The sequence below is a fragment of the Daphnia pulicaria genome, chromosome 8 (assembly GCF_021234035.1).
Source record: "Daphnia pulicaria isolate SC F1-1A chromosome 8, SC_F0-13Bv2, whole genome shotgun sequence".
Lineage (NCBI taxonomy): Eukaryota > Metazoa > Arthropoda > Branchiopoda > Diplostraca > Daphniidae > Daphnia > Daphnia pulicaria.
In genome coordinates, this window is record NC_060920.1 from 135,880 (window position 1) to 152,604 (window position 16,725).

At 38.1% G+C, this 16,725-nt stretch overlaps 4 protein-coding genes across 9 annotated transcripts; 1 reads left to right on the plus strand and 3 right to left on the minus strand.

The window, feature by feature from the left end:
- Positions 1 to 4,268, plus strand: LOC124311769 (DNA mismatch repair protein Mlh3-like). Of its 5 annotated transcripts, none has more exons than XM_046776108.1 (12): positions 52 to 634; positions 744 to 892; positions 949 to 1,076; positions 1,138 to 1,744; positions 1,848 to 1,968; positions 2,044 to 2,171; positions 2,243 to 2,522; positions 2,599 to 2,742; positions 2,804 to 3,103; positions 3,199 to 3,410; positions 3,472 to 3,619; positions 3,688 to 4,268. In XM_046776108.1, the coding sequence occupies exons 2-12, from the start codon at positions 851 to 853 to the stop codon at positions 3,906 to 3,908; spliced, it is 2,331 nt and encodes a 776-aa protein (XP_046632064.1). In that variant the 5' UTR covers positions 52 to 634; positions 744 to 850; the 3' UTR covers positions 3,909 to 4,268. The 5 variants fall into 5 exon arrangements, with proteins under 5 accessions (XP_046632062.1, XP_046632064.1, XP_046632065.1 ...); XM_046776109.1 differs by having other exon boundaries at positions 758 to 892; XM_046776107.1 differs by lacking the exon at positions 744 to 892 and having other exon boundaries at positions 52 to 396; positions 513 to 612.
- On the minus strand, positions 4,109 to 7,286 carry LOC124311771 (endochitinase-like). The gene is made up of 17 exons (XM_046776113.1): positions 7,135 to 7,286; positions 6,942 to 7,061; positions 6,664 to 6,863; positions 6,429 to 6,594; positions 6,167 to 6,333; positions 6,045 to 6,100; positions 5,830 to 5,956; positions 5,698 to 5,745; positions 5,559 to 5,629; positions 5,417 to 5,492; positions 5,264 to 5,345; positions 5,102 to 5,199; positions 4,959 to 5,012; positions 4,818 to 4,883; positions 4,518 to 4,727; positions 4,407 to 4,443; positions 4,109 to 4,321 (listed from the first exon to the last, which is right to left on the minus strand). Exons 2-17 carry the CDS (start codon positions 7,012 to 7,014, stop codon positions 4,236 to 4,238), a joined length of 1,617 nt encoding a protein of 538 aa, XP_046632069.1. The 5' UTR covers positions 7,015 to 7,061; positions 7,135 to 7,286; the 3' UTR covers positions 4,109 to 4,235.
- Positions 7,287 to 10,368: 3,082 nt separating this feature from the next.
- On the minus strand, positions 10,369 to 13,885 carry LOC124352523 (arginine-glutamic acid dipeptide repeats protein-like). The gene is made up of 8 exons (XM_046802045.1): positions 13,804 to 13,885; positions 11,798 to 13,423; positions 11,583 to 11,737; positions 11,358 to 11,523; positions 11,116 to 11,257; positions 10,947 to 11,042; positions 10,776 to 10,871; positions 10,369 to 10,709 (listed from the first exon to the last, which is right to left on the minus strand). Exons 2-8 carry the CDS (start codon positions 13,420 to 13,422, stop codon positions 10,593 to 10,595), a joined length of 2,397 nt encoding a protein of 798 aa, XP_046658001.1. The 5' UTR covers position 13,423; positions 13,804 to 13,885; the 3' UTR covers positions 10,369 to 10,592.
- A 644-nt stretch (positions 13,886 to 14,529) lies between these two features.
- LOC124310725 (bone morphogenetic protein 7-like) lies at positions 14,530 to 16,521 on the minus strand. Of its 2 annotated transcripts, none has more exons than XM_046774679.1 (5): positions 16,032 to 16,521; positions 15,597 to 15,968; positions 15,259 to 15,537; positions 15,120 to 15,190; positions 14,530 to 14,959 (listed from the first exon to the last, which is right to left on the minus strand). In XM_046774679.1, the coding sequence occupies exons 1-5, from the start codon at positions 16,420 to 16,422 to the stop codon at positions 14,699 to 14,701; spliced, it is 1,374 nt and encodes a 457-aa protein (XP_046630635.1). In that variant the 5' UTR covers positions 16,423 to 16,521; the 3' UTR covers positions 14,530 to 14,698. The 2 variants fall into 2 exon arrangements, with proteins under 2 accessions (XP_046630635.1, XP_046630634.1); XM_046774678.1 differs by having other exon boundaries at positions 15,120 to 15,196.
- Between the last annotated feature and the right edge of the window lie 204 nt (positions 16,522 to 16,725).

Here is a 16,725-nt window from a genome sequence, read left to right on the forward strand (position 1 = left end):
TTACCGCCGTGTTCGTGTGGATTTAAGAAGACTGTGCTATTGACGTATCTAAATCCTCGTTACGTAAGATATTTTCGAGCAGCTGTGCGGTGTCCTTAAATGGTTTCACAATATTTCACAATGAAACGCTCAAGTTGTCGTCAGATCCCTCTGACTTTAGAAGCTGTTTGGAATAAGCTTATGCTGCGGTTTATGACTGGACGGGAATACCAGATTACTGGTTTCCTTTTTTTCTTTCAAGTCCTTACACTTGTTACACTCGTTTCTGAGGAGACGGTGGTTTTTCTACAAACATTGTTTATACATGCTCCTTGTGTAGCTTGCGGCTGGACTGGATCTGGGAAGGAGTTGTACGGCTGGAATCGCTGGATAAGCTGGATATGCAAAGACCTAAGGGTGCCGATTTTAAGCATGCGACGCCTTTTATTTATGCTACTCACACCCGACCCCCATAGATTAAGCTCCATTTGCTTTATTTTAATGTTTTTTCCTGTTTCAAAACCTGTTTCTAGAACTTTCCCAAAATTTCTCATGGAGTACAAAAACTGGCCGTCAGATGGCGTTTCAAGCACATGTCTGGAAAAAGATTTGTTTACGTTTGAGTACTGGTTGGTACGAATTTTAAACTTCTAAGGTATTTTCTTCGAGATTATATTCCCCATTAGTTTATATAATTACATAAAACTGAAGGGTGTTGCCCAATCCCGATATTTCAAGTGTAGTTAAACAAGTTTATTTGTAAGATGTGTCCAAGCAGGTAGTTGGCTAGTTGGCTTACACATTCTTGTTGGACTTGGTTCTGTGGTTCTGTTATTGGATTTCTTGTTGGAAAAATTAACCATTGGTAGAAATGTGTGAATCAATCTTAACACAGAAATATGTAGAAGAACTTGTATGTATTTCAAATTACAGATTTGGATGCAGTTTATTAACTTTTTGTTTCTGTAGGTGTTAAATTCAATTCATGGCAATGCAACCTGCATCGCTGTACGCCTTGATTGGATGAGTAGATTTTTACAAGTAGTTGACAATGGAAGAGGAATTGGATCAACACAACTTCAGCTGTTCTGTTCAAGGTACGTTTTTTTACTACTACAGGAAAAAATTGTTTTACTATAATTGTTTTATATATTCTAGAAATAATCAAAATGTTGAAAACGTGGTTGTTGATAAACATCTAGAAGAAGCATTACATTTGATTATCAAACACTGCAGTTCTCTTGAAATAGAGAGCCAAGTGAAAAACTCAAGTGTGTCGTACAAAAGACTTTACCAAAATGGAATTTGGCGCAATGTTGAGTGTGTTGGAACAAGATCTACATCAGGAACAACAGTGTCTGTTTTTGATTTTTTTAGACCACCATCATCAGAAGAGACATTTGATTTTGACTATCTATCGCTAGAGAAACTAATTGCAAGCTTCTTTTTACTGCATTCACACATATCATTCTCACTGCGAGTTGATCCTTCCAAACCTCCTTCTCTTCAAACTAAGAAAGCGAAGAACACAATGCTTGCTGCTCAACAGTTGTTTAAATCTGAGAGCATAATACCGTTTCGTGGCTCAAGTCGGCATTTCAAAGTGAAAGGTCTATTCATCAATCATCCGGGAGAAAGTTCCTGGTTTATATTTGTTAACAGCCAGCTTGTCGAATCCAAAGAAATTGTTGATTTGATCACATCGGTTTTATCGAATCTAACTTCTTCCCAAGAACAGCGTTTCGCTATAATTTTGAACATCAAGGTAAGGCGAAATTTGTCCTTTATACTAATACCTACTAATAGATCTTATTTATTCGCGGATCTAATCATTAAAATTTTATCCAATGTTTGCAAATTATTTCTAGTGTTCCCGAACTGTATGCAAATTTACCGTTGATTCGAACGGCAATAGAGGAGTTGCGTTCTTAAATTGGAATGAGCTGCTATCGTTGATTCAGAGTTCGCTCGATCAATTTATTTCTCATGGTATGCCTAATTTATTAAGTATATAATTGTGGCATTGCACACAAGAATCTAATTCAAATTTAATTTATATTTCAGCTCCCATAAAAAAGACAGCGTTCGTATCGCGTTGGCTTATCGCCGCTTATGGTGACGGGAATTCAACAACCTCACCTCTGACAATCAAAAGTTTAGACTTCTACCCTCCTCAACAGGAAATCAAAACAGTATGTACATTTCAATTAAAATAATTTGCAATACTGTGCGTAATATAACGTGTGTGCGCACGCTAATACAGGAAACCTCAAAAATTTCTTCGCCATTCCGTTGTGAACAAAGTGGTTCTTCGGATCAATCGTTTTATGGAAAAATCACTAATTCAATTCCGATTCCACTCGTGAGCCATGCACCAGAAAACCTCGAAATGCGGGTTAAAGAATCTCCAAATGTCTGTCGGGTTTCCTCTCCGCCGTTGTTACTAAGTCCAAATCACCTCGCTAGTTTATGGGAAGAGGTTGAAGAAGCGGCAGAGAATACTCAACTGATTCAAGAACCGGAAAATGGCAACTTAGAAAATGGTATGTTAGCATTTAACTGATAGGAAAAAGATCAACAAATGCTAAAGTTATTGCTAATTATTATTTAAATATGTAGTAGTTTCAATACCCCCTGATATGGGAACTAGTACCTCAACTTGCAATCTGCAAGAAAAAGATAATACCCAAATTGAAGACCGTTCTTCCTTGGATTCTTCAAATCGCCTAGCGCTCAAAAGAAGATACGTCTCAACTGATAGCGGTAATTAAAAATTAACAATCAATTTTATTTTATTTAAAATTTATCTACATCATGAAAATAGACAACCGTTTCAACTCTAAAAGAGAATTCAAAATTGGCCGAAATTATCCCACAAATGCGTTTTGGGTTCAACCGAAAATGCCACCGAATCTTGCTGTCAAGAACCTCAGTAGCCTGTTCGCATCGGCGTTGCAAAAGGAATGCACATTCACGAAATCTGTGATGGGAAACATTCACGTAGTCAGTCAAGTTGACCGAAAATTCATCTGCTGCATCACTCGAGAAGACGAGAAACGTTATCTCGTCCTCATCGATCAACATGCCGCTCATGAGCGAGTTTGCTTGGAAAGGCTTATGCAAAGTAGGTTCTTATAAATAATCCTGCCTTAGAAAATGTACCAGACAATCTTCCATTTTTCAACGAACTAAATTGATTGATGGAAATTTTCCTTTTAGTGCATTCAACCAAAAATGATGATGGCTACATTCAAGTTTTATCTTCGCCACTTCACCCGCATCTCCAGTTGACATTTCCAATCGGAGATCTGCAGTTAATTCAAAAGTTAAGCGTCGAATTTACTCGTTTCGGCTTGCATCTGCAATTCACCGATTCGACTGTTTCAGCGACCCGTGTACCTTCTTGTTTTTTGGCAAGAGAAACAAATGAGGTAACAGTTGCAAAATGTGTGTAAAAATGTTAAAGATAATTGATGTCTTTTTTATTTGTAGATCCAAAGGAAAAGAAGTTCGTTGTACAAAGACTTGGTGGTGGCCCTCATCGACGAGACTATTGCAGAATTCACAAAAAACGGAAGACTTTCCAGCTGCTTATTGCCTGCACAAATCCGGAACGTTTTAAATTCATTGGCGTGTCATGGTATCAACGAGAGAGAAAATTATTTTCATTTCCTTTCTAGCCATAACTTTATTATAATGTTTTCTTAGGTGCGATCAGATTTGGTGATGAACTAACTCTGACACAATGCTCACAATTGGTTAAAGCTCTTGGCCAATGTGATGTGCCATTCCAGTGCGCACATGGGCGGCCTCTCCTGGCCCCATTGCTGGAAATTGGCGACCTTAACGGACTGACCCCATCGCTAATAACTCCTGACAGTACTAAACCAAAGTACGTTCGTTTGATGGAGTATGGCGAACTGACATAACTGTTGAACATACTACCCAAGTACATCTGTTAAGCTTCCTCAAAGTTAAGTCATCAAAATTTAATTGTTATTCCCCCTTCCTGTGCCTGGTTGAAAATCAGATTGTAATTTAACTTCCCCTTTTTGTTTGAAGTTTCATCTTATTGGTTTCTTTTGAATTAAAAAATAATAATTAAGTGACGAAGTAACAGTGAACGGAGTAACAGGTAACCATCCTTTATTCATCTCTGGTTAAGAGTACGCACATCCATACAGTTCATACATTATCCGGTATAATTAGCAGTCATAATTTATTAATAGATTGAGAGTGAAAGCCGTTTCGTTAACTTAGAGTGTGCAAGTAGAAGTGTCCGTGTTCTTCGCCCAATCGCAAAAGTTTCCTACTCTATTCCAGACAGATCCGCCGGGGCATTCTAAAGAAACAATAGGCAAACACATTGAATTATTTTGATTCGAATTTTGAACTTGTTCTATTATTATAAGTTATGATAGTTTTACCTAGCAAACGTGGAGATCCTTGAACACACCAATAGTACTGTTTGCAAACAAAATTAACGGCCATTAATACTTGATCTAATAAGAGCCTATGATGTTTCTGTTTTTTCTTACCTTGGCGCATTTTTCGTGAGGCCAATAACTTTGTTTGTTACAATCTAGTCCGGCGACATCGACAGGCTGAACTATTTCTTCCGGCTGAACTGTTTCTTCCAGCTTAACTGTTTCTTCCAGCTTAACTGCTTCTTTTGGCTTTTGTGTCGTGGACGGTACCGAGTCAAGTGACTTTGTGGGATCGGGACGCCAAGGTTTCCACCATGTTACCTATTTCCAAATGAATTAAGTATTGCATTACAGACAAAGTAAAAGTTAATGACATTTGCATCGCGTAAGGTAAATCAAATGTATACTTACAGCGGTAGTAGTTGTCATGGGAGGTGGGACTGGAACAATATAGTCTTTCATTCCATCATAAAGAACCTGAGGATTAAAAAAATAATAATAATTAATTAAGTGACTTATGGGGGTTTCATAAAAAGTTTATCGGACAATTACCTTCGTCATTGAATGATGGCCCTTTCCGCAAAGATTGTGGAAATCATCCATGTCCTGATAAAAATTGGATTGTGTCGGTAATTAGATCAGATTAGATGATCAAAATCTAAAATGTGTAAGCTAATACAAGTAGTTTTACTCACAATTGCCCACGTCATTGCCCCGCCGTATCCTCTGGCACGAATAAAGTCCATTTTAATCTTTAAGGAATCTTCGTCTTCATAGCCGATCCATTGGCGATCTAAACGAAGTTGAAATTGTACATTATTAAAGAATTGAACGTGAATTAAATATAGAAGAAATACCTTTGTGAGTGAAAGGTACTTTGCCGACATCGTCGTATCGCTTAACCCATCCATCAGCTGGATCCAGATGTTTCACGCAAATCTAATTACAAATTTTTCAAATGTTAGAATATTTCACGAAATTATCTAACGCCGCACTAATCGTATTAATACCTCGTAATGAGCCATAAAGCCGGACGCATTAGTAAATGGACCGGGTTCACCGCCTCCTGCCCACTTGACGATGTATCTATTCATATTTATTTAATAGTTAAGTTATACATCCGATTTGTTGAACAATGTAAAATGAACTTACGCTCCCAAATCGGTGCTTTTGGGGTCACCCAAAGTATACGTGCGGCCATAAAATGGAGTTCCAACGACAAGCTGATTGTGAAGAAATAAAATATTACTTTTTAAACAGATTCAAAATTGACCAATGAATATAAACAAACCTTATCTCTCGGGCATCCGAATTCTTCCCAGAGCAACAGGCCATCGTTCTAATTAAAATTACAAAGAAATGTCCACTAAGTTTCCGACGCAATTAAATCACATTTCTGATCCATGGCATTGTGTATAATTACCACGTTAAGTTTTTCGTATGCGTATTGATCAAGGCCAGGTCTTCGGTAGAGTTGAGAATGAACGTCAGCAAATCCTACCCAATTTCCTCGCAGATCATATGTCATAACGTGAATAGCATCAAGCAATCTAAACGGTTAATTCAAAAAACGAATATGAAATTCTATCAAGAACTGGAATGCAAGAAAACAATAATTAGGATAATAATTCAACTTACTGGCACAACTCCGGGACATGATATCCCTCCTGCAAACGGAATTTGGCAACTGGAACCTAATTATGAATAGCACAGTTGATTAATTCCGCTAATACTATTTTTGAATTTGCCGCGCAACTTACCGCAGCAGTCAATTCCCATCCTTTGCCAACAGCATCGAAAGCAGCACGCAATTCTCGAACAAGGGTAAGGAAGGTTTCCTTGTCGGCATAAGTGCCTCCACGATCTGCAGCGCCGGGGTATTCCCAATCAAGATCGAATCCATCGAATCCATACTGATTCATGTACTCTATAATTCAAGCGAAAAAGAAACGAAAATTAATTAAACAAGTTACACAAAATAAACGAGAACACGTTGGATAAGAATTTAAATTATTTCTTTACCTACGACACTGCTAACAAAGGATTGACGGCGAGCCGGAACAGATGCCATCTGCGAATATTTCTTACCACCTTCACCCCATCCGCCTACTGCCAACATGGGTTTCAAGTTGGGATATTTGTTTTTCAAGGCGACAAATTTGGCATAGCCTCCATTATCAATGTCTCGCTATTTACATCAGGATTTTAAAACATTATATTCAAAATTTTAAAATAAAAATAGAAGAAAAGGCGTTACCTCTTGATCCAAAACGAGAACACCCCAGGTGACGTTACTAACGCCGCAGAAGGAATAGATGATGTGCGTACACATTTCACCGGGGATATCGTCGATGTCGTACGATCCTTTTCCAGGACGGTAGACGGCCCAGTTGCTGAAGTAACATACTCGTTTGGCCAGACGATCCGGTAATGCATTGGCCTTTATTTCATTTTCGTCTAAAGCAATACAGAAAAAGAAGATTGTCAATTATTTCCGCTAAACAATATAGGATCAAATTTCAAACTGTCAATTACCTGACTCACGAGGCTGTGCCGCCAAGGTAACTTGGAGAATCAAGACGGTGACGATAAACAAAGTCTGCCACATTTTAATCAGTTTTTCACCGAATTAGAATGAGCTTAAATTAATCCACTCTGTTGATGACCAACAAGATATTTTTAAAAAATGTTCCTTAATTTTCAAATGTATCAAATTAAATTTGTTTACCGACTGCAACTGCTCTCTCTCCTCGATGGCAGGACGGTCAAGCTAAGAGTTGGATGGAGCCAGAGAAGCAAACTGAGTGAGAACGGTGACCGTCCTGTCCTTTTATGCAACCCCGCGTGCACCTGCCCCCCTCCATTGCTGGACGAACTGGCTAACCTGTCCACGTGTCGCTTTTAACCCGGGAAAAACCAATACAAAAAAAAGAATAGGGAATCGACAGACGCTCCTGTATTTCTTCTATTCTTTTTTTCAGCCTAATTATCTAGCGTAACTGGATGGAAATATCTCAATGCAAATTAACACGAGACGTCACCGTGTGAAACTGCAATGTATGACAGTGTCTATTTCAGATCTAACGGGAAATGTGCCCTTTTGCAACGCATAGGAAATGTACGAAAAAAAGCAAATAAAATCAAACTGGTCCAGCAAGTATGACATGAATTAATGAGACTGATGACCTTACGGCCAAATATTGCGGTTCTTTTATCTACGGTTGAAATGTAACACACCTAAAGCAGGATGCAGATATTTTCCAAGAATACGGTTAGATGTTGGGCGAAACCCAATTTGAATTCACTGTTTTAATTTTTTAAAATTAATTAACAGCTTTACCTTAATACGAGCTACACATAATGCACAAACAAATTCCATGAACGAAAATAATTGTTTTATTTGAAACACGTGCCTTCGGTTAGATTTGCGCACGCATCAATAATTTTTTAGTTGAAGAATTACCAGCAAGTAATGGGCTGCTGTGGATGATAGCTCAGTTTTGTTTTTATGTTCATAATCAATTCATTTATTTATAAGTGTTTATAATTGTTCGTAATGGCTTCATAATCTTTAACGAAATTGTTATTCTACACTAGAACAGGAGGAGGGTGGATATAGGAATAAAGTAGTATAAGGCCTCCCTCTGGCATGAATGATAAACAGAAGATAAACAAGATCCCAGAAACGATGGTTTCGGCGGCAGCTGACCGCTAGTGACCTAATTCTTCGACATCAAGCGCGACATATCATAGATCTCCACCTTTTGCTCTAAATTTTTAGGTCATTGGAACATCTTTCAAACGACTCATTTGTCTTGTGCTTCAGTTCTAGCCGGGTAGTTACAGATGCGGATGCATAACTAATAATCAGCAAATAGCAGGTCCCTCTCGGTCTTAAAATTCTAGTATATAGGTCTACTTTGCTTGAAGTGTGTAAAGTTGAAATATTTTGCATTTGATTGTTTACCCACATACATAGTTGTGAGGTATAACAGCGGGCCTTATCTGCAGTACAAGAGTTATTTTAAAATTTTCAATTATAAGTTCCCACTTCCATTGATTATTTAATGAACCCCCAACCGCCTAGCTCAGGAATAATCGTAATCTGTAACGATTTAAAATCAACGCCCACTCAATAGTCAAAAAGGAAAGATAGAGTATAGATTTTTCTTACCTTGGAGGCTGGGCAATTTAGCCAGTCAAGCATCCACAAGTGCTCCATCCATCCGTGAAAAATTGAATCCACCAGACGGGATAGGAGGAACGGCGCCCTCGTGAATACACCAACACACGAAGACATTTAAAGAAAGGAGAAGAAGAGTAACTCGACCGACATGGGTAGTTTCTCCAGTGGAAAGGGATGCTGTTTATCTAAATCAAAAATCAAAAATTGGTTACGAAAAATGTAGACAGAAATAACAACAAGCAAGGAAAAGTAACAAATGAGACAGTGGGTAAGCCATAATTTTTAATAAACAGAAGAATAAAAGGTTTTCATGTGTCACTGCTTTCAAACAAGTAATGCAACATTAAAATATCCCTAGCAAGACACTTAGTAAGTATTCTGGTTTTATTTACCTGTCAAACAGCAGATACGGATCCATATTTCGATGTGTAGCTATGAAGCGACTCAATAAAGAGTCCCGACACCCAAGAGACTCCAAAAGTTCACACGATGACGACATTTTCGTAATTTTTAATTGCTATTTCTCGTGCAGGCACGGTTCCAAAACTTCGTCCGTCTCTTTTTTGAAAACAAAACGAGAGCAGACGACACACACTAATTATCTAATTAATTAGTCTTGCTAAGATATCGATATAAATATTTAAAAACTCTTCAGGATTTTCTCGGAAGCCAAGAGGAAATAAAATTATTTTGGACATAAATAATTGATATATAATATATAATAAGGTCATTCGTTGGAATTGGAATAAGTTATAGATGATAATCCTATCCGTTTCGCATGGCTATGAGGACGTTCCGGGCAGGTTCCGGGAGACGGGACGCAGTTAATAAATAAACGCGGTAGTCCTACGCATGTTGCTTAATTTACACAAGAGAAATCGCAACATGGGCCAGTAAAACAGGAATAATTTGGCAACAAATGATTTTACCACCAACGACGACAGGAACATTTAGGCTATTAAATTACCCTAATAAAAATAGTTTCTGTGTATGGAAACTGTGAAACTTGACGTGTTTTGTTCGGGTTGCTGACAGAAGAACTCCACCGCCAATAGAACCCCAATATTTTAAATAATTTTCAAAAATTTCTTTGTATGCGACAGTAGAACTCCAACGGCGAACTTATTGGAGTTCTATTGTCGCGTAGTGGAGTTCTATTGTCGGGTATTTTTAATAATATTAAAAAAAAGAAGTTCTTATGTCTTTAGAGTTCTACTGTCGCCATACCTTTTTATCTCATATGTACGTAATTAACTGCATGGCAAAATGCCACTGCAATTTCGCTTTAGGCGCAGCCTTTGCTAAATAAAAACTTGTTGTTCACAGAAAACCTTTAAATTTCCCTGCGTTCCTAAACTGCTGGCTGCTGAGAGCATATCGCTTGTGGGGGTTTCTTTGTTGGTTTCTTCCTCTTTTGGAATGTTACCCTCCAGAAACTCAGCATAGGTAGATCAACGTTTATTAAACAGACGTGAGTTCTCTGCAACGCCTTAAAAGGAATCAAACTCAGAGGGAAAGTCAACGGAATACACACCTTTTCAAATAACAAATGTATACTATCGTTTCTTTTTTCAAAAAAAGATGCCGCCAACTGTTTACGGAGTCAACAGTATCTAGGACTCACTACCAGTTTGGGTTCGTTGCTTTTACCCCCGTTGACATAAGAAATCAGTTAACAAGAAGCTAATGCGCTCTGGATTCTTTATTCTAATGCGCATCAAATGTTTGACTATTCATCTATTTCGTTATTCACAAATCAAGATTTAAAAAAAAAAGTTCCATTTTTATATGTATATATTTTTTTTTTCACGACACGAAACAGCGGTTGATTTCTTTAATTGCCGATGTCATTGTCAAGCAAGCAGTACAACAACAACACCACATCATTGAAAAAAACCGAAGTAAATGTGAAATGATTCAAGGCCTTATTTTTGAATATGCCTTTTTATAAACACGAAGTTCTGACACGCCAATAAAACGAAAAAGCTTCACAAATTGCATCACAAGAAACGCACACAGATCCCCGGAGTGTTATGATTAGTAATGAAATTATTGGCTCCACTGGAGGAAGAAAATCTCACAATCGCTTTACCTTCCTGTAATTTAGGATAAACCTCCTAATAGGAACACATAAAAATTCATTAGATAATTGAGCTAAGATCAATTTTTAAATAAAAACTCACTTGAACAGGACCAAACATCTGGCACAGTTTCCACACGTAATCTTCGGTAGCATTCATATTCAAATTTTCGATAGTTACGGTTTCACTGATGCGAGCCTTCAGTCACAAGAAACGTCAAATCCATTTTTATTACTGTACACTGAAATGCAAAAATTTTTATTCAGAAATTACCGGAGTCTGAAGTAAAGAGGACGGGGGAGGGTGAGTCATGTGACCTAAAGGGTTGTTGTCATGATTATTGCCTGATGAGGGTTCATCAATGGGAACCTGAAAATTATTTGAATTCAAACGGGATTATATAATCAGTTATTTCAAAGGTTTAGAGAATGAGTTTATTTACCCTTCTTTTTTCGAGAATTTTTCCGCTTTTATTCTTGACTATGATGATTTTATATCGTCGGTTGACTCCGACAGCAGCTTGAGGAATCGCCCGAACCGAAGTTTGCACTGTCGGCGTTGGTTTAACTAAAACAGTTTTTCGTCTGTAGAATGAAAGGGAAAATAAATTGCGGTCAGATTAAACGTGTTAAAAATGCATCAGTCCGTGTAATAATTGTTAAAGAAAAAAAGAAAAACATTTACAAAGTTGGTGATACACTGTTTTCCTTGACAGTAGACGATCCCGTTTGCGGGAGTGAAGAACCCCCATCCAAGCGTGAAAACGGTGAATGATGTACATTTGTGTTGGGTGGCTTGTTAGCTTCGGGTAATCTGGACGTCGGCGACACAGTTGTAGTCGATGGATTAGCTAAATAAATTAAAATTAAATTAAATTGCCCGACAAATCGATTATTAATTTAAATTTACCAGTTCCGCTATTTCCAGGTTGTGTGGGGAAACTGGGGATTGCAATAAACTCAGCTTTGCCAGCCATCGTAGCTAATTTCTGACGTCTCCTTTCTTCTTTCATTTTTAATACTTCTTCACGTTTCTTCCGTTGTTCCTCCATCTTTTCGAGATAACTGTAAATACAACATGTTAGTTAAAATGACTTGATAGTGAATGATTCCAGTACAACTTACTCTTTCATTTCTGACGAGACATCTTCTGTGACGTTGCTGGTGCTAGCACTAGTTGATTCGGACACGATTGGTGCAGGCACCGCAGAAGACTGAATTGTCGATGAAGGTGAAACCGTCGTTGGTATGACTGGTGTAGCGGAAGAATTCATTGCAGGCTTTCTGATTGGGGCTGAAAGCTGCGGAGGCCGAATGTTTGGCGGAGGAACCTGTGTGAGAGCAGCACTTCCGGGTGGTAATACATTGGTTACGGTTTTCGGAGGCGGACAGGTGAGCGAAACATTTGGGGATGCAAAGGTTCGCATAACCTGGATGTTGCCTGTCGGTCCAAGTCGCAGTTGCTTAAGAGGAGCAGTAACTGAGGCTTCAGTTGGGGCAGGTCGTTTAGATGCTGTTGAAAGTGGCGTAAGGAATCGCACGGGCTGTGAAGACGAAGGATCGTAAGAATGAGGAGGAGGAGGGTCAAACGAGTTAAACCGAAATCTTTGGGTCCGTTGTTGTTCAGGATGGTATGGGGCTCGTAATGGCCCATCGCCGAAAGGAGCTGGTAGGATCATATCCATTAAATTCTGCGGATGGGCATTCTTGAAGCGCGGGGGAGAGATTTGGTCGATGGGTCCATTCAAGCGAGGCGGAGGCAAATTGGACTGAAGGGTAAATCGCATTGGGGCAAAAGATGCAGGTCTTGGGGCATTCGCTAAATTTGGACCAGGAGGAGGACGCTGATGTCGAGCTTGAAACGCAAAACGAGGAGGAGGTGCGTTGTCAGAATGTGAGAAGTTTAACCTGGGCTCAGTTAAAGGAGTCACTCGAGTGGCGCAACCATTCTGTACTGTCACTGAACCTTGATAGTGGGGATTGATGAACAGTCGATTGATACTATTGTTTCTATCATAATCCATGAATTGGGGATGATTGACTAAGTGATGATCTTTAATGGGGAATCTTTGAAATCTTTGTGCTGGGAAACCATGATGAAAATCTTGAACGAATAATGGCTCACATCCAATCTGCATTGGATGTCTTGAAAACCCACTGCGAGCTCCATGGTAGTCCATCATTGATGGAGCTCTTCCTATCAGAGGTCTATTTGGACCATCAAAATGTGGTCTTTGATGATGAAATCCTGGAGACGTCATCCTGGAAGGAGGTGCATTACGCATCTGAACAGGGATAGGGAAATTTGGTTGGCGTTTGAAGTTGAAATTTTTGAAGGAACTGGCAGGCTGTCCACTCCTGACGCTAACATTTTTATGGGGGCTTAGAGTCGGAGCACTGTCAACAGTACCAGTTTTCTGACTGGTTGAGCATGTTTCAAGTCCTTGATTGGGTTGTGCTGACGTGTTCTTTTTCAACTCCTTGGAGGCTTCTTGGCGATTTGTGGATACTTCTTCGTATTCAATAATATCTTCATTGAGTCCCAGATCTAAAATATCCTCCTCAACTTCAGGGGCTTCATATTCAATGTCGGAAAAGTTTTGTTCACTCTCATAGGGGAATCCATGTTTGCTTTCTGTTGTTATTTCATGTTCCTCGAGAAGCCGTTCTTCTTCTTCCTCGGCGATATCGTATTCGCTGTTCCAGTTTCCCATTTCCAGTACGTCTTTTTCCTCTAGCTGATCCTCCATTCTACAACACAAAAATGTTTTCATTCAACACACAATAAACGGATGGACGTACGATTTGTTACCTTATTTAAAAGTGAAATATGAACTTTGGAAGGAATTACTGGAACAAATAATGCAGAAACTATACCAATTTAAATTTAAATTGTAAACTAAAAGTGTCACATAAGAAAAATGTAGCAAGATTTCTATGATATACAAGCCATTTTTTAGCGATTGAAAAATGAAACACCATTCACATAGAACGATAGTAAACAGTGGGAAGGAGCTATGGTTAAATGGAGGGAAATGTGGTGTGGAAAGATCTTTATGCTTTATTTTGTTTTGTGTTTTATTTTTAATGTTATCTAATTACTTAATTAGGTTGTATTCTTGTAGCCCTACCTGTTTCCAGTTTTCAAGGGATTAGAGGTAAAACGCAGAATTTTTGCGACAAAGTCTTCAAGAAACAAAAATACAAAATGAGCTTAGCTTATTACATCATACACCTAATTTGTGGGAGCCAGGTTGCTTAAAAATGTGAAAAAAACTCAACGCGTTATTTTTTTTTGTATCATCACCTTCTTAACCAAGATTTTTCTGCTTTATTAAGAAATATTTCCGTTGTGGCTTCTATGGATAGTTAATTATTATTAACATTAAATTATTCATGCCTAGTCACTAGATGCCATCGTCTGGCCATTGTGTAGACAACAAAATGACTAGGACACGCACGACGAGAATCAAGATATGCAAAAATGTATGTTATCACAGTCGAAATAGAAGAATCTTTAAATTAACACTTTACTTACAACGCACCAGAAAAATTTCACTAATAGTCATAGGAATAATAAAAATCTTTGTTATTTTTCTGTGCCACTCAGTGCTCTTCTAACTCTTATTCTTGCCGCCAGCCTCCACATATTTTTTCATAACCTTTCACTTTATCGTTTTCAATTATACGCACGACTATTCCTGCAGAAAAAAAAAATAGATTTTTCGAGGATTTGCATATTCCAAAACTAGTCAGTGAGTTCCTATTCCTAATAATGGGGTAGAAAAGTAAAAGTTTTGCTTTAATAAATAATGCCGCTCCCACACCTGGGTACGGCAATAAATAATTAAAGTGAGTTACGTAAACGAGGTGAAGCATTTATTTACGATGTTATGAAACATTATCGTTTGAAATTATTAATTGCACAGATATTTACAATGTCGTTTTTCAGCGTAAAGCACGTATGAAACAAAGATGTGCTAAATGGTAAGCTAGTTATCGGGAAAGGTAATAAAATTAGAATATTCAGTGGCAACCGCAAGATTTCACGACCATATTGCGATATTTCTTTAAAATGACATTGGAATTGTCATCGAAATAAAGTACCGAGATTGAGGACAGTTTGATGGGTGCGCAACAAGGCTTGGGAACACGATACGGATTCATTAAATGAACAAGCGTTTGAACAATGGCATGATTTGAAGCATTCATGTGCGCGTTCAATGGAAACGAACACTCTCCATTGCAATAAGAAGCAGCATATCCATCGGGAGCAATAATCCAATCCTGGCAAGAAAAACGTTATTAAATTTAACTGATAGCCCACATGGGAACACAATAAAGCTATTTTATTTAATTATTTTAGCCGGTAATGCTTCGAAATGGTTAATAATTAATTATCGCCACCTTAAACATCTAGTTTTGTGAACTGGTTTAAAATAGTTACCTGCCATCCCAAATCACGGAAACTGACGTAGAGATTCTTTTTTTGACAGCTACGCCTCGATAGTCTGGCATCTAAATCTAGTATGGTCAATTAAAATCACAGTTGAAAATTTATTTATCTACGGCCAGTTTAACATTACCTGCATATGGATTCCAACCTCCAAACTCTTCGTTATCTTTGCTGCGCTTTTTATTATTGTTTGGAGTTTGCCTTCTGATTCGGCTACTTCTCTTTGGAACTTCATCGTTTTCAAAATCTTCATCGTCAATTAGTTCTTTGGGAGGAACTGGCAATTGTTGGCCAAGCTGCTTTTGGGTTGAAGGCATCGACGATCGAAAAAATGCTACCATAAAAGGTTGAAGTTTGTCATTGCCATGAGACCCAACTAGTCCAACTTCCCTGGCAGAAATTTGTTTGCCTGTAAAATAACTGTCATGAAATACTGGTGTAGCATAAAATATTTAAATTATGAATAACCTGAAGTAGATAAACGACACACCAATTGAAGCCCGAAATTTTCTTCAGGTTTCACTAGCCATTTCTGAAGAGGCACAGACACATTGACTGCTACCCAACCTTCTTGATGGCTGTCAATCTCCATTGAATCAATGTAGATCAATGAATCTTCCAGTCCAATTTCATACAAAGTAATAGAAAAATTTTGGCTTTTTCCTTCAGTTTCTTCTTCATCTGCTTTTTCAGTAGTATTCATATTTTCTTGAACCATTGTTAAGTTGATGTATAATCTTAGTTCAGCAGATATCACTGTTGTTTGTGCTGGAACTTCAGAAAGATCAAACCAAAATCTGCCAAAACTGTGGTGATGTCTTATTCCATGTAAGTGCTGTCCTGTTGGGAAAATACTATGTAATTAATTCAAAAATTATGTATAAATTGTAATTTGTTTGTTACCTCTGTTAACAAAGCTCATAATAATATCAGCTTCATCCATAGAGTGTACATCTGAATCAGAAACATTAAATTCTCTTTCAATCAGATCGGGAGTCAGTTTAAGTTCTCCTGAATCTTCTTCCGTAAGAGATTGGTACACATCAATAAGAAATCGAGGTGCAGAGCTAAGGCCATCATCCACCTCAAGTTTCTTTTTGGATGGTAGCATCAAAACGGGTCGAGGACGATGCTCTAAACCCAAGAGATGCAGTATTTCACTCTGCATTTCTTTTTTCTCACGTTTGTTCAAATGCTTGTGAACCACTGTCTGATCGACGCCATTGTCATAGTAAAAACCAGACAATGCAGTACACGAAGCAACGAAAAGAAAGGCAAAAACGAAATCCTTCATTATTGAATCATGCAGGTAACCGATTAAACAAAAAAGCGACGAGCAAGACAAAGCCTAATGCCGCACAGAAAGACAACTGCACATAACTGAGACGTGAAGACGAACCCAGGTTTTTGGAATTCAAATAGCCTCCAGGTATCATTAGGCAGTTGCCATTTTATTAGTCACATCATAACAATATTATAAAAATGCACAGTGTTGATTGAATGATTGAACGCTGAAGATTAAATTTTTAATAAAACGAAATGTACAGTAAAATAACCCGTATGAAGTAATTCGAATTTTACAAAAATATTGTTTTTG

Coding starts and splice junctions, on each gene's coding strand:
- LOC124311769 (XM_046776106.1), top strand. CDS start 100: ATGGTTTCACAATATTTCACAATGAAACGCTCAAGTTGTCGTCAGATC. Junction 2,172..2,242: donor CTCAACAGGAAATCAAAACA/GTATGTACATTT, acceptor ACGCTAATACAG/GAAACCTCAAAAATTTCTTC. Junction 3,620..3,687: donor AAATTCATTGGCGTGTCATG/GTATCAACGAGA, acceptor ATGTTTTCTTAG/GTGCGATCAGATTTGGTGAT.
- LOC124311771 (XM_046776113.1), bottom strand. CDS start 7,014: ATGTGGCAGACTTTGTTTATCGTCACCGTCTTGATTCTCCAAGTTACC. Junction 5,630..5,697: donor TCGGATGCCCGAGAGATAAG/GTTTGTTTATAT, acceptor CTTCACAATCAG/CTTGTCGTTGGAACTCCATT. Junction 5,493..5,558: donor AAAAGCACCGATTTGGGAGC/GTAAGTTCATTT, acceptor AAATATGAATAG/ATACATCGTCAAGTGGGCAG.
- LOC124310725 (XM_046774678.1), bottom strand. CDS start 16,422: ATGAAGGATTTCGTTTTTGCCTTTCTTTTCGTTGCTTCGTGTACTGCA. Junction 15,538..15,596: donor GTGTCGTTTATCTACTTCAG/GTTATTCATAAT, acceptor GTTATTTTACAG/GCAAACAAATTTCTGCCAGG. Junction 15,197..15,258: donor AGGTTGGAATCCATATGCAG/GTAATGTTAAAC, acceptor TGACCATACTAG/ATTTAGATGCCAGACTATCG.
- LOC124352523 (XM_046802045.1), bottom strand. CDS start 13,422: ATGGAGGATCAGCTAGAGGAAAAAGACGTACTGGAAATGGGAAACTGG. Junction 11,524..11,582: donor ACCTGGAAATAGCGGAACTG/GTAAATTTAAAT, acceptor TAATTTATTTAG/CTAATCCATCGACTACAACT. Junction 10,872..10,946: donor CCTCTTTACTTCAGACTCCG/GTAATTTCTGAA, acceptor TTGTGACTGAAG/GCTCGCATCAGTGAAACCGT.